The 14,526-nt window shown below is 40.8% G+C and overlaps 1 protein-coding gene and 1 long non-coding RNA gene across 11 annotated transcripts; both read right to left on the reverse strand.

Annotated features, from left to right (window-relative positions):
- Positions 1 to 2,337: 2,337 nt before the first annotated feature.
- On the reverse strand, positions 2,338 to 4,971 carry LOC149986246 (uncharacterized). Of its 9 annotated transcripts, XR_016500890.1 has the most exons (6): positions 4,373 to 4,971; positions 3,999 to 4,234; positions 3,651 to 3,827; positions 3,159 to 3,244; positions 2,979 to 3,018; positions 2,338 to 2,811 (listed from the first exon to the last, which is right to left on the reverse strand). It is a non-coding gene; the product is annotated as an uncharacterized LOC149986246 (long non-coding RNA). The 9 variants fall into 7 exon arrangements; XR_016500886.1 differs by having other exon boundaries at positions 2,338 to 3,018; XR_016500884.1 differs by having other exon boundaries at positions 2,338 to 3,018; positions 3,651 to 3,841.
- Positions 4,972 to 5,119: 148 nt separating this feature from the next.
- LOC112278356 (heterokaryon incompatibility protein 6-like) lies at positions 5,120 to 7,651 on the reverse strand. Of its 2 annotated transcripts, none has more exons than XM_024511706.2 (2): positions 7,379 to 7,651; positions 5,120 to 7,218 (listed from the first exon to the last, which is right to left on the reverse strand). In XM_024511706.2, exon 2 carries the CDS (start codon positions 7,022 to 7,024, stop codon positions 5,216 to 5,218), a length of 1,809 nt encoding a protein of 602 aa, XP_024367474.2. In that variant the 5' UTR covers positions 7,025 to 7,218; positions 7,379 to 7,651; the 3' UTR covers positions 5,120 to 5,215. The 2 variants fall into 2 exon arrangements, with proteins under 2 accessions (XP_024367474.2, XP_090103644.1); XM_090247518.1 differs by having other exon boundaries at positions 5,120 to 7,221.
- Between the last annotated feature and the right edge of the window lie 6,875 nt (positions 7,652 to 14,526).

Consider the following 14,526-nt stretch of genomic DNA (forward strand, 5'->3'; position numbering starts at 1 on the left):
ACCCTAAACCCTAAACCCTAAACCCTAAACCCTAAACCCTAAACCCTAAACCCTAAACCCTAAACCCTAAACCCTAAACCCTAAACCCTAAACCCTAAACCCTAAACCCTAAACCCTAAACCCTAAACCCTAAACCCTAAACCCTAAACCCTAAACCCTAAACCCTAAACCCTAAACCCTAAACCCTAAACCCTAAACCCTAAACCCTAAACCCTAAACCCTAAACCCTAAACCCTAAACCCTAAACCCTAAACCCTAAACCCTAAACCCTAAACCCTAAACCCTAAACCCTAAACCCTAAACCCTAAACCCTAAACCCTAAACCCTAAACCCTAAACCCTAAACCCTAAACCCTAAACCCTAAAACCCTAAACCCTAAACCCTAAACCCTAAACCCTAAACCCTAAACCCTAAACCCTAAACCCCCTAAAAACCCTAAAACCCTAAACCCTAAACCCCCTAAAAACCCTAAAACCCTAAACCTGGTCTCATTCCGCGTAGGATACAATTATAGCAATAGAGTTCTATCATTCCAATGTGAAAGAAATTCAAAAAAAAACTAGTAGATATGAAAATGGATTGTCTAATATATGAGTTGACTAGAGATCTTATTAATTGATATGACTATGATCAAATAAAGAAGAAAAATAGTTTCATCACTAATAAGAAAGAGTGAGCTCTAGTAAGATAATATTAGAATTGAGAATGGTCTTTGCCTGGGCAATATAACTATGCATGCTAAAATAGACCTATCCATTTTACTATGAAGGTTCAACAATGCAAGATCTAAAAATATATACTAAATTTGAATTTTATGAATTTTTTCAAAAAAATATTTAAAAACATATTGATTTACAAAGTCAAGTAATTATTTTTGAAAAAACATCTTCAAAAAATTTATGCATTTTTTTGAAGATGATAGAAGTTGCTGAAATTGAAAAAGTAATTTGTTGACAAATAGGAAAGTTAGTGCAAAATAGATTAAAGTACATTAAATTAATATTTTTTTATATTTTGTTTTTATAGCACCCTCAAGTTTATCATGAATTCAAGGAATTCTAAAAAAATAAAGTTGTAAATATATTATATCATGGAATTTACATCTCAAACCAAATTTAGGCATTTTTTTTAACATTACTTCTAGCAATAAATTTTGGAGATATCATTCTACCATTGTAGATCTAAGCACTTGTAATAACAATAGAAGGTAGCATTAAAAAAGAATCAAATCAAAAGACTTATTGGTACTACTTTGTAGCCTTTGACTAAGAATTTTGAGATTTCAATATTGTGGACTACCTTTTGGATCTAGTTTACCATGCTTGCATCTGCATCAAATATAAGACATTCACTTTCAAAGGACAATCACACGTATGGAAGAAGTTGATAACAATAAATGAAAAGGAATTAGGGGCATCCAGACATCAAAAGGAGTTAAACTTGTCATCGGCATCATCGAGCACTGAAATAATAGGTGCCCAAGTTGGTATTTTTAATATCAATTTTGTTTTTAGTGCCTACATCCAAGGAATGAGATCACTTTGCTTAAATCATGCAGTGATGACAAAAGCAACATGTACACCATTTTGCATTCAATAAACACCATCATGGTGAAGAAAGGATATTGCTTACAACATTGCTAGATTTGTTAGCAAGAGAAAAAAATATATTGTAAGATGAAGTTTTACTTTTAAAATTGCAGGTAATATACAATCAACAAGCCTGTATTTGAATTCTTGCTTACTAAACTTAAAATGAAATCTTGCAATCTTGCTAAGACACCAATGAAACCAAGTCAAAAGTTATCCAAAGGTGATTGCCCTCAAACTAATCAAGAACGCAATGATATGAAAACTGTTCCCCACATAGCTGTTGTTGGTTCTCTTATGGATACTTATGTAAACACTTGACTTGACATATCTTATTCAACAAACTCTGTTGCTCAGTATCTTTCAAATCCTGGCACTGGATCTATGCTAAAAGAATTCGTAGATATTTAAAAGGAAAAAAATATTTAGGATTATTATACAGAGGCTTTCCCAAGTCTTTCACATCAACAGGATATTCTGATGCAGACTGGGCTGCAAGTATTGATGACTGAAGATCCACTTCGGGTTATTGCATTTTACTTGGCAATTGCATTGTAAACTGGACCAGCCGCAAACAACGCTCTGTAGCCCTCAGTTCTACTGAAAGTGAATACATAACAATCTCCAGAGCATCTTCAGATGCTGTTTGGCTACGCAGGCTTCTCACTAGCCTCAATTACCCTCAATTATCTCCCACTGTTAATACTCAGATAATCAAAGTGCAATTCAATTGACTCAGAATCCAAGGTTTCATGAACGAAGTAAACATATTGCAATTCAGATTTACTTTGTTCGTGAACAAGGGGCTACTATAGAGGTGTAAATAACCTATGTTCCTACAAGTGATATGGCAGCTGATATGTTAACTAAAAGTCTACTAGCGTGAATTAAAATACAACCTCCAAGTCTCCAACTTCATAATTATACAAAGTTGGGTATTCAAGAAAACGAGAGGTGGAGAAAAATAAAAGACCGAGACAGAAACGGTCAAGACCACTTCTATACCAGTGAATGTCGCCGTTGGTTGGCCAACGGTGGAGAGAGTTGTTGCATTCCTGATTGTTGCACAGGCTGCCAAATCCCCTGCGCTTCGAAAGAGGCGGGAGCTTGCGGTGGTAGAGGTGGCAATGCGCCAGTGGTTGTCTTTGTTACAGTAAATATTGTTGTAGAGTGTACGTAGAACTGGCATGTCCAGAGCTAATATAGAGAGTACACATTTAGCCTGTGATTACGGCAACATATTAATTTCAATCAGCACTGCATTATGTACCGTAATTTGGATAGATCTCTCCCTGATCTGATGAGGAGGCGGCGCATTGCTTTGCATAAACACATCCAACTCAATAGCATGTTGTCCAAAACATTCATCTGGCCTCCATGAATTATTACCATCATGATGAACACCTGATTCGAACTGCTTCCACCAGCACTGCACATGGCATCCGAAATGAATCACGCATGGGGAACATCATGACTGATGCTACTCCAGGGACTAGCAAAGCACGGCGTGTTCGGAGCAGTCTAGACTTCCTACAACAACTTGTCAGTGAGCACCTATGAAAAGAATACCTCGAATGGGATGTGTTGTCTGCGTCATAGGATCCTCAGATTGCGCGATGTGCGAGATCTGTGTGCCCTTGCTGAGGTGGTGGCAGCTGCGTCGGAGAGATTTGCGAGGAATGAATTCATGTCAGCATAATGTTAACGGTGCATAATGTTAGAAGGCATTCGTACGCATTATAAACAACCGGGGCAAAATTATGCCGCAATATAAATAACCCAGGCAAGATTAGTGCGCAGGGCTGAGTCTCATAGAGACAAGACAAGTTGCAGAGTATGCTTGCCACCAACTGTTTGCTGCCGAGTAACACAGGGATGTAAGTTACGCTTGACCCTCTGAATGTACCAGATGTTACGGTTTCGGATTTAGGGTACTCAAGTTGGGCAAAAATAAGGATAAAAATCCTAAAACATAAGAAAAAGAAAGGAAAAAGAAGAGAAATTTAGCCGCTAATTAGGGATTGGAAATGAAGTACCACTATTTACAGTTGCGGTTCGTACTTGTGGTTGTTGAGATTCTTTCGAAGTGGAGGTGGTGGCATCCGGTTTGATTTGGAATCATCAGGCTGCAAGCTGGGAGCCATGGGCTCTGCTCCACATCAAGGTCAATGGTCGGGTCACTATAAAATTAGGCCCCTCTGCCCCTCCCATCTTGTGTCAGATGTGAACAGGACGTATCTGATTTCATCCAACTAATCATTTATCATTGGTGAGGAATGAGACGACCATCGGAGTGTGGTAGCACCATCACTGGATGTGAGGCTCGAGCTTATGGCTCCCAGCAAAACTTTACAGAAACTTTACGAAACTCAACAGATGTAGCATCAAAGTAGACTCCAGTGAACTTACGCAGCAGACATTCCTTCAGGCCGAGGCACCGTGATTGACTGAGCACTACTACTTGCGATGTGGGAGGCGTGGATCAGAGATGCGAAGACAACCAAATTCAGCATCATAACACGCTCCCCGGGGACTCTAGTAGACTCAACTTGAACTTGCGTCATCCTGAAGCCTGTTATAAACGACCCTCGAGTTCCTTATCTTCGCATCACTCGATCACGGCCAGCGCATCCCTGCTTCACTGACTTTTCAAAGCAAATATTTTAAATAAACAAAAATTCTTTACAAGCAATTATTCCACTAGCCAGCACGAATTAGAGCTTTTTCGGATGAATTTAGGACAAGTCATGAACTGCAGCAAGAGTTGACCCTGGAGCGTTTACCTTCAATTGCAATTTTCAAAGAATTTTATCCAGCATCATTCACGGAATACTTTCAATGAAGAGACTTGCACACAGCCTTGAGAAATTTACAAAGCTAACCAGTTTCCACCGATGAGATTAGTGAGATAGTATAAATCCCTGACCTACAATTCTCAATTCCTCACAATTGATGGCCATCACCGAGCACGAGAGTGTTATTGAATCTTTGAACCCTGGCTAATGCGAATTAAGTCTTTGGAGATGTGGAGATGTTGATGTTAGTGATATTCCATACGTTGAATCATAAATCAAAGCCTAACTAGGTCAGTTGTCTCCATTGGTAGCATCATTGTTTTGAATCATTTAGTGGCGATGTTTGTTGGTATCCGGGCTCTTTGAATGCTCGTGTTTCATTTGCACAGGGCTTAAAGGCCTAGCTTGTTGTAAAGAGTCGTTGAATTGTTGAAAGGGTTCTTGAGCCTTCGGAATACATCATGAGCCACTGTGGGATGGGCATTCGAAATCAAGGGCACCACCTGGCAGTAATCTGGCGAGGTTATTGGGGCGCATGTATCCGATATCCCACGATTTATGGCCTGATAACGCTGTCCGAACGCTGTTAGTACGCTCCGAGAACGACTAACTTCACTTTGGAGCTTCTATTGCTCCTTGAATTCTGTGGTGCTTTGTGCTTTCACACTTTTGCCTCGGTCCTGACGTTCTGCAATGATCAGAATCTCAGGCAGATCTTGGCGCAACACATGAATATAGTGCGATGCCTCCATATTGGAATTTTTTATTTTGGACACATCATCTACAGGCTGACTTTGTTTTTTCCGCAACGTGATTGCAGGCCCCGGCTAACTACTGAACCAAAAAGCTCTTTGAGTCCACCAGATCCTCACAGTAAAGCTCATCAACCATCCCCCCATCCATTATCCCAGCAACATAGGCAACTCCCACCAGACTGTAAATCTCCTCGCGAGGGCGGACCACAAACGGGACCGGCGCCCCAAACCAGATAGTAACGAGATCTCCTTTCCTCGTCTCTGGCATTCCGATACCCACGAATCCGCTCTCCGTTGTGAAGAAAGCACGACTGGGAAGAATATTCCGCAGCCTCCAGCTATAGTCTTGAATGAATTGATCCATGCCTTCCTGTCCTCTCTCTGCATACTCCGGGGACGCGTCACGCCTCCCTCGGAGAACTTCGTACGTGTCCTCGTAAAATATAGGTGCAGGATTGGTCCCTCCTTTGTCCTTGTTGCAGACCAGAGTGCGCCATAGTGGCTCCTCTTGCTTAAAACTTTGGAAGTAGGGTCGTAAAGTTGTGTCTACTGGCGTTCGTCGTCTAGCCTGATCCGCGAGAGCCTCTACTTGCGGAAGTTGCTGAAGACAGCCCTCAAACGTTCTGTCAAACACCAGCACATCTTCGACGATGTCGAGAAACAATCCCTCAATCTTGAGCGTCTTCATATCTTCCAGAACCTCTCCATTGACACAGTCGAATCCTCCCCCTGATGCGGATGTACCCTGTCTCGGGTGTAGAGCAAGAGGTCCCGGTCGGCCCGCTTCGTATGCCACCTGGGCAGTAAAGTCCGGAACCCAGGAAGGGAAGCCGCTCTCTGAATCGGGGCCTGGAAGAAGCAAGCCGGAGAGGAAATATGGACCCTGACTCTTGTCGAAGACGTGGGCGACCGCTTCGGCAAAGACGACGGGGATGCTCTTACGATAGTCCACGACAATGGCGTCCCTATCCTCTTCGCGCATCATGCCGCGCAGCGCGTACACCCTATCCCGCGGCTCCGTCGCCTGCGAGCTGCGCGAAATGAGCAGCAGCTGCCTCAAACTCTGACCCCCGTGCTCCACCACAACCCTTCGAAGGTCATCAAGGAGGTCGAGCTTCACCTTCATCAACACCTCCACCTCCCCGCCATCAAGACCCTCTCCTCCATGCCTCCTAACAACCTGCTCCTTGAACCCCATCTCAAACTCCGTCCTAGCCAGCACCTTCCATGCTCCCACAAAAGTTTCCCAATCCACCCACCACCTCCCACACCCCACCCGCACCTCTTGACTAGCCAAAGCCAACTCCTGCATGATCCACATGCGCCGAAACCACGGCCTCTCCATGACCCCAAAAAACCACCCGAACAGCTCCTCCATCTTCCGCGCCTCCACCCCCAACCCCTTCCACTGCACCACACCCCTCAACGCCTCAAACGCCTCCTCATCTCTCCCATCCTCCTCCGGCGCTCCCAACCACACCAACACCCTCCTCGCCCCCGCGTAAATCCTCCCCATCATCCGCACCTGCTCGTTCCGCTCCTCGACATCGGCCTGATTGATGCACAGCGCGTCGACCCAGAAACGCCGCTCTTCAGTCCGGGAGCGGAGGTGCAGCAGGGCTGTATTGAGCGCCGAGGTTACGTAAAAGGGGTGGCCGTTTAGGGTGATGGATTGGGGATCGAAAAGGTCGCCCCAGACATAAGAGAGAGCTTCGTAGAGCGGGGAGGGGGAGGAGAGGAGGGAGACCATTGTGGTGTGGCATTGGATGGGGGAGAGGGAATTTTCTGGGGCGCTGGGGCTGGGGTAGAGGGTTAGGAGGCGGATTTCATCGCGGGTGGGGCTGAGGCGGGTTGGGTAGGCGGGTGTGGGTCGTACAGGAAGCATATGGGATTGCGGTGGATGGGAGGTGGGAGGTGATGGGCTGGCTAATTGGGATGTGCGGGGTTTTGGCGGTAGAGAAGGGCTTTGGGTAACCGAGCGTCGCAGTTGGCGACTGCAAGACTGCCGTAACTCCAGAAAAACTCCACATTCCAAGTTCCAGGAGGGCGTTTGAATGGGCCAGGAAAGGGGAAGACCAACTGCTGATCAAGCAAATGCAGAGTACGTACACTTGGACTTCAGGCAAAAAATAAATAGGCTCGAAAGCAGCAGAACAACGGTTTTGAGAAATCTGATGCAGAATCAATGGGAACTACTTTATTCTAACAAATGCTATTCAGCCGTTCCGCTTAGGCTTACAGTTCAATCCTTTCCCCAATCAGCTGTACAGCTTTCCTGTCGTCTTGCTCCTAAAATCATCCCTCTTCGACTTCGACACACCCGCCTCCTTACTACCAAGCACCGGCTTCCTCCAGCTGACGCCCCTCTTCGACAGCGCGCTGCCCGCCTGTCAAAGCTCGTCGCATATGTAACGACAGCGCGCGCCAACAACAAACGCCGTCGTAGTATCCAGCGTATCGCCAGCTCCGTGGTAGTTGATATCGTACGCAACGCCCGCCGTGCCGACCAACACCTCAGCCTCCTCTTCCGTCTTAATGCCCTCAGCGCCGGTAAAGACGCTACCGCACGCGACGCTGGCGTCCAAGAAGAGGTCGTAGTCGGAGCGGGTTCCACCACCGGGACTCCTCCTAGAGTCACACCGGGACTCTTGGGAGAGAGGAGGGAGATCATCCCTCAAAGTACCAACTGCGGGATTAGGCAGGCCCCTTCGCTCTCTCGTACTAGATCGGTTCCCAGAGGGAATACCACCCCTTTTCCAATGCCGGAATTCTGTCTGAGTACTTCCGAAACTTGAGAGGCGGATTTCTCCCTCGTCCTATGTTTAAACGGGTAAATGACCACTCTATCAATATCTATATTTTATGTAAATGACAATAGATGCCTTATTTTCTTCATTTGGATATTCTTACTAAAAATTATGGCCCACAAAAGGTTTGGAACTGTATAGGATTACTGAGCCAGGATTGCCCCTTGGCTACTTGTCCTTCTAAGTCTCGAACTCCTTGCCTCCACCTCCTAATTTAGGTGCTTTTGGGCATTCTAGTACTAGATTCTTATGAGTTACACTTAGCTCCCAATTCCACCTTTGTGGCCACTAATTTCTTCAAGTGGGTGGCATTTCCAATGCCGTGGGTACTCCTTGTGCCTTTGGTATTGCAGATATTTCGTAAAGAAGATTGTGTGATATGAGTGGAATTAACAAATCACTCCACCAACTAAAAACACCCATGTACCATCATCTATAGAATTAATATAGAGCTTTCAATCTATCAATCTTTGCTTTGTCTAGACTTGATAAGTTTTCATGTTATTGTGGCAAGAGACTTTGCTATATGAAATGACAAGTTTTTTGTACAATTAAAAAGTCAATTAAGATTTCTTTACAAAATTTCACACAAGTCTTTCTTAAAAATATGGTTATATAAGTACTCTAAGGTCTTCTTTGAAATTTTTCCATCAATACAAAATCTATCCAAATACTTTGAAATGATTTAATTTTAACACTAAGAAGATCCAAGACCAACACATATAATCAAACTCCTCTTAAAGAACTAAAACCTCAAAGAATGAGTACGTACAAGATATTGGATTTTTAAAATCTTTTAATATTAGACTTCAAACTCCCTTCTAGAGTTGTCACAAATGTATTTTGTATTGTTCTATTACTCTCAAGACTTTGCTCATTCATAGTGTATCTTAACATTTCATTTTTTATAGCACATTTTTATTCTTTATATTACATTAATATTTTTTTTTCCAGACATTATCTAGATACTTTAAAGAAATAGTTGTCCAACTATCAAATCAAACCTCATCCATATAGCCCTTTATCAATTTTAATTATTTTGTCTTTACTAGTCCTAATTTTGCCTTGATATCCAATCCTTACATATCATCAATCTGTAGCTGATATCAAGGAAACATCAAAAATAAGATATTATAGTATAAGGTGTAAGAATGAACCTAAATTAGATTCTAATGAATAATATGTATTATATGAATCTTAGATACAATAGTCAAAAGCAAGATAAGACTCGAATTATTGTGATCCTTGCAAATGCTTTCTCAGAGTTTTTCCACTACAGAGAAGTTGCACCATGATATCCTATTAATTTGCACTAGTAAGTATCATAAGTGCCAACCTTGCATATGCCATGCATGCCCAAGGTCAGCCTCCATCATTTCTTTTTAGCATTTCCTAAAGCTCAAGACTTGATCATCATTCCATCCTTAATAGGTAGCCAATGCTTAGATGTGGACTTCTACTCATGTCTAAGGCCTCACTTGGTATTATTCCTAGCTCACACGGCCTAACTACATTTAACTGTGTCTCTTCACCACCTCTTATGGCTTCCATGGTGATTCCAATGTCACCTAGTCACTATGGTACTGATATAGAGACACCATCCCTTAATATTGGTATCACTTCCTGATCATGGGCCACACAAGTTTTCCAAGTAAGATTGGCCACTCCATCGCCTCACTATGCCATTGTTACGAATATAAAATATAGACTTAAAATCTAGACAAGAAGTTTTAGAAGAACTACAAAGAAGTAGATTAGATCAAATCAGTACAAGAACAACATCAAAGAGATGAGCTAGAGCTTCAAGAGATGAATTAACGAGACTAAAGAATTCTTTAACCTCAACTCCTATATATACTACTGGATAGAAAGCTTCTCGAGTAACTTCAAAGGTTGTAAAAAGATTCTTAAGAAGCTTCCACCTATTTGAAAGTAGCTTCTACCAATTTGAGAAGTTTTTTGAGTAGCTTTAGAAGTTTCTACAATCTTCTATCAAATTCTATAATATTCTAGTGAATATGTCTGTGACATCACTCCCTCCTCTAGCTTTGATGTCTCCAAGAAGCCATTTGAGATGTATGCTTACAAACATAAGAAATCAAAGATTTGGCGCATAGTCTCAACAATATATTCCAGTTGTCATTTTTAAGGCAGATGATTCATGGATCCTTGTAGCCACTGATAATGACCAACACCTTCCACTTGAGACTATGCTTGAACTTTTGTGTGTTCATTCTAGAAACCACCAAAAAATATCGCTTCGCCACTACCTTCATGAGCTAGTTCAACTTTAAAGACAATTAAGAGTGACCTACTATTTGGTATTCTTCGACGTCTTCTTGGCTCTTCTAATTCTTCATCTCGAGGTCAATGTCGTGAGCTACTTAATTGAGATGGCATCACTAGTGTAATATCTACATTTTCACTAGTTATATCTAAATACACCATGAGATTAGATATCTTGATATTATAAGAAAACAAAACACAACAAGTTACTTTTTGATAAAGCTTGGATCCCACTTATACACATTCTTCTAAAGAAGGCTTCATCTTCACATTTTGTTAGTGGCCAACTTTTGGTTTATCAAAATATTTTCGATGGAATTCTTGTACTTTTTGTGGCTCATTTATGTCATAGCCATGCTATTGAATTAAATACTCCAACTTCTCTCGTCTTCGTCACAAATCAAGGACTTTTTCCACAACATATTCCATGTGGTCCTCAATTTCAACACAAAGTGGTAGTGGCTGTATCCGTCCTAGTAAAGTTGATTTGCTATAAGCATCTAGAAGAAAAACATGAAAGACTAGATGTACTTTTTTGGATGTAGGTAGTTTCAATGAATAAGCCACTGGATTGATTTGTTCTTGAATACAGAATGGTCCCAATCTCCTATAATCTAGCTTATTGTAAGATCAAGTGGTCTTGATGTTTTGTCACAAGAGCCAAATCTTATCTCCAATTTGAAAAGCAAGAGAATCCTTTCAAAATTTGTCTATAAAAGCTTTGTAGGACTCTTGAGCTACTTGTAACTGAAGCTTCAAGGTGGTCTAGATTTCCATTAGATGCTTTGCAAGATCTTCAGTTGCTGGATTTTCATCTTTGGATCTTCCCAACAAATTGAGTTTTGGATGATATCCATAGTTCGTAAAGAAAGATGTCTATTGAGTTGAGGCATGGACCAAATTGTTGTAAGAAAACTCTACAAATGGTAGATATGTAGTCCAATTATCTTGTTGATAGTTGATCACACATCATAGATATTGCTGTAAGATTTAGTTGACTCCCTCTACTTGTCCATCGGTTTGAGGATGGAAGGCAGAAGAGAATTTGATATTTACCTTCACATTCGAGACTAATGAATCCACAACTGATGCTCCATAGACTTGTTCTAAAAAATCAGCATCAATTCGCATGATCATGGACGTAGTACAAAGACGAAACCGTTTTGCTTGTAGCAGAGTTATACACTGCTGATCAAATGCTACATCTCCAACCTTAGGTGCTAAATATGATCTCCTGGATTACGCATTCGATAGTCCTTGCTCTCTTCTTAGTAGATATGTGATGATGAAGTCGAATTAAAATAATGACATGTTCCACCGAGTTTGGCAACGATTTAAAACTCGAGCTGTTGTGAAAAATTCCAAATTCTTGTGATCTGTATATACAATCACTAAGTGTGTAGCACCCTCTAATAAATGACGCCATTCTTAAAAAGAATCAACTATCATAAGCAGCTCCTTATCATAAATTTCATAGTTGATTTTTGTTGCTGAAAGCTTCCTTAAGTAGAACGTAATCGGGTGAAGTTTATCATCCTTTCCCATCTATGATAATACAGCTCGTAGTGCAAAGTCAAAAGCATCTGTCTCCAAATAGAATGCCTTTGTGAAGTCCAGATGTATGAAAATGGGAGTTGTCATAAACACCAACTTCAATCCTTCAAAAGCCTGTTGTGCTTGGTTACTCTACTTGAGCTTGTTCTTTGATGTCAACTGCATTAATGGGACTATAATTTGTAAGTAGTTCTTGATAAAAATATGATAGAAATTGACAAATCTAAGAAAATATTGCACGTCTTGTACCATCTTTAGTACTGCCAAATTCGTTATTGCTTGAACCTTCTTCTGATCCATCAACAATTCTTCGTTCAAAATTATATATCCAAGAAATTCCACCTTGGGTTGATGGAATATACATTTTTCTAACTTGGCGTATAATCTCGCATTCCAAAGTTTTTGTAACACCAACTTCACATGATCCTCATATTCTTGATCATTCTTGGAATAGATCAAAATGTTGTTGAAATAACAAACAACAAATTTGTCCAAGTACTCTCAAAAAACATCATTTATCAAATGTTCAAATATAGTTGGTGCCTTGGTCAATCCAAAAGACATGACATTATATTGAAAATGTCCATACTTGGGCCGAAACTCTGTCTTCTATTCATTTTCCACCTTTATTCATACAAGACTGTAAGCTCCGCAAAGATTTATCTTGGTGTATATTTTGGCTTCATCAAGTTGCTCCAAAAGTCTGGATATTAATGGTAATGGATATTGATTCTTCACAGTGATCTTGTTCAACCCTCGATAATCCACATACATTTGTAATGAGCCATCTTTTTTCTTCACGAAGAGAATAGGTGCCTCCGCTAGAGATTTAGAATGCCGAATGAAGTTCTTTGTAAGATTCTCTTTGATATAATCCTTTAATGCTGAGAGTTCATCTTGTGATAAATTTTAGATTGGACGGAATGGTGGTTGCGATCCTTCTTAGAGATCTATAGCACAATTGTATGGTCGATGCTTTGGTAGCATGTCAGCATTCTTCTTCTCAAAGACATCCTTGAATTCTTCATACTGCTTCGGAATAACCAAATTGGGGTTGCATCTTCTTAACGTGGCATTACAAAGATGACAATAGGTGTATTGTGCTTGGCTTCTTTTATGAAGGTCCTCGCCCCTATAAACAAGGATTTGTTTGTGGACATTATTTTGATAGGTTCTACTTTCAAGGAATTTATTAAAAATGTCACTTTCTGCAACCTCTAATCTATCAATGGGTTGTAGTTATCAAGCCAAGGTAGTCCCAAAATGTCTGGACATGAAAGAGTTTTGATAATAATAAACACAATGCTACTTTCATAATTTTCAAGATATACTCTTAAAACTTTAGTTTCATGGATAACATCACCAGAAGACAAAGGTCGTTCATCTATGACTTCTACATGGAGAGGTTTTAGTTTCTTTATAAGAAGAAATTTGTGAACCTTGACAAATTCTTCATCTAAAAATTAAGAAGATGCTCCTAAATCTAATAGAGCATCGGCTTGTAGTTTTTGAATACCAAGAAATAAAGATACCATAAAGTAATAAGAAGGTTAAGCCGAGAGAAAGGAACCTTGATTAATTTGAAGTGTTGAGATGTCTAGCCGCACGGCCCCTATTGTGGCTGGGCATCCTTGTTTTTCTGCACGCTTGTAATCCTGAGTCTTGTTGTTCGAGGCTTCTATTTCCTCGAATAATTTTCAGCTTTATGGCTTGTCTCTCTACAATATTAACACAAGTTTTGCTCAAATTGTCGCTTCTTTTTTTCAGGAGTGAGGGGTTTGAAATGTACCGCATCAATTTGTATGTCTTCCATTTTAGATTGAGTTTTTGCACTCTCGATAGGAGCAGCCGAATAGAACTGATTCTTTTGTAGGTACGGCGTAGCTCTAAAATAATGGTCTTAACGTCATTGAAAAAGTCAATTATCACACTTCACTCCTTCGCTTATTGCTTCGTTAAGTATTTGAGGATCGGGTAGAGATAGCAATAAATCCCTCACGTCATCTCTGAGTCCCCAATAAAATTGACTCACCAACGCTTCTTCTCCTCAATTGATATCACACACAAGTTGTCTAAAGTCTGATGCGTAAACAAATACAAAGTGTGACCGTTGATATAGAGAACGAATTTTGGTGGTTGCCCACCGAGCCTTATCATGCTTTCCAAATGCCTCCTCGAATACTTCTAAAAAGGTCTCAAAATTACTTAAGATAGAAGAATTTTTCTTAAATAGATGGGCAAACCAAGACAAAGCTTGTCTAATAAGCAATGTCCCCACTAATTCAACTCGCAACTCCTTGGTTGAATAGTGTTCTAGTTGCAAGAATGTTACCAACCAAACTTGGTTTACAAAGCCATAAAACTTTGATCGAGTACCATCAAACTTCTCCGAGAGACTAACTCGAGGTTCTTTATACTACAATATAACCAAATTTCCATGTTGAGATGTAGATGGTAGTACTTCACTAGCTGAAGAGATTTGAGGTCGTTGTACTCTAGTTTGAGCCACTCCTACTCTTGTAGCTCCAGGGAGCTTAGCAAAATTTCCTTCGATTTCAACAGTTCTAAGTACTACAACATTAATGGCATTGATGATCACATCTAACTTTGACTCTGAAGATTCTACCATGTTAAGAACTTTTCCACCAGCCATGCTAAGCAAAGAAGAAGGAATCAATACTGATTCAAGGAAGGATAATCCGCAATCCTTAGGATGCTCAAGTATCTCCAAGGAGAGGAG

The sequence above is a fragment of the Physcomitrium patens genome, chromosome 25 (assembly GCF_059467195.1).
Source record: "Physcomitrium patens ecotype Gransden chromosome 25, ASM5946719v1, whole genome shotgun sequence".
Taxonomy (NCBI): domain Eukaryota; kingdom Viridiplantae; phylum Streptophyta; class Bryopsida; order Funariales; family Funariaceae; genus Physcomitrium; species Physcomitrium patens.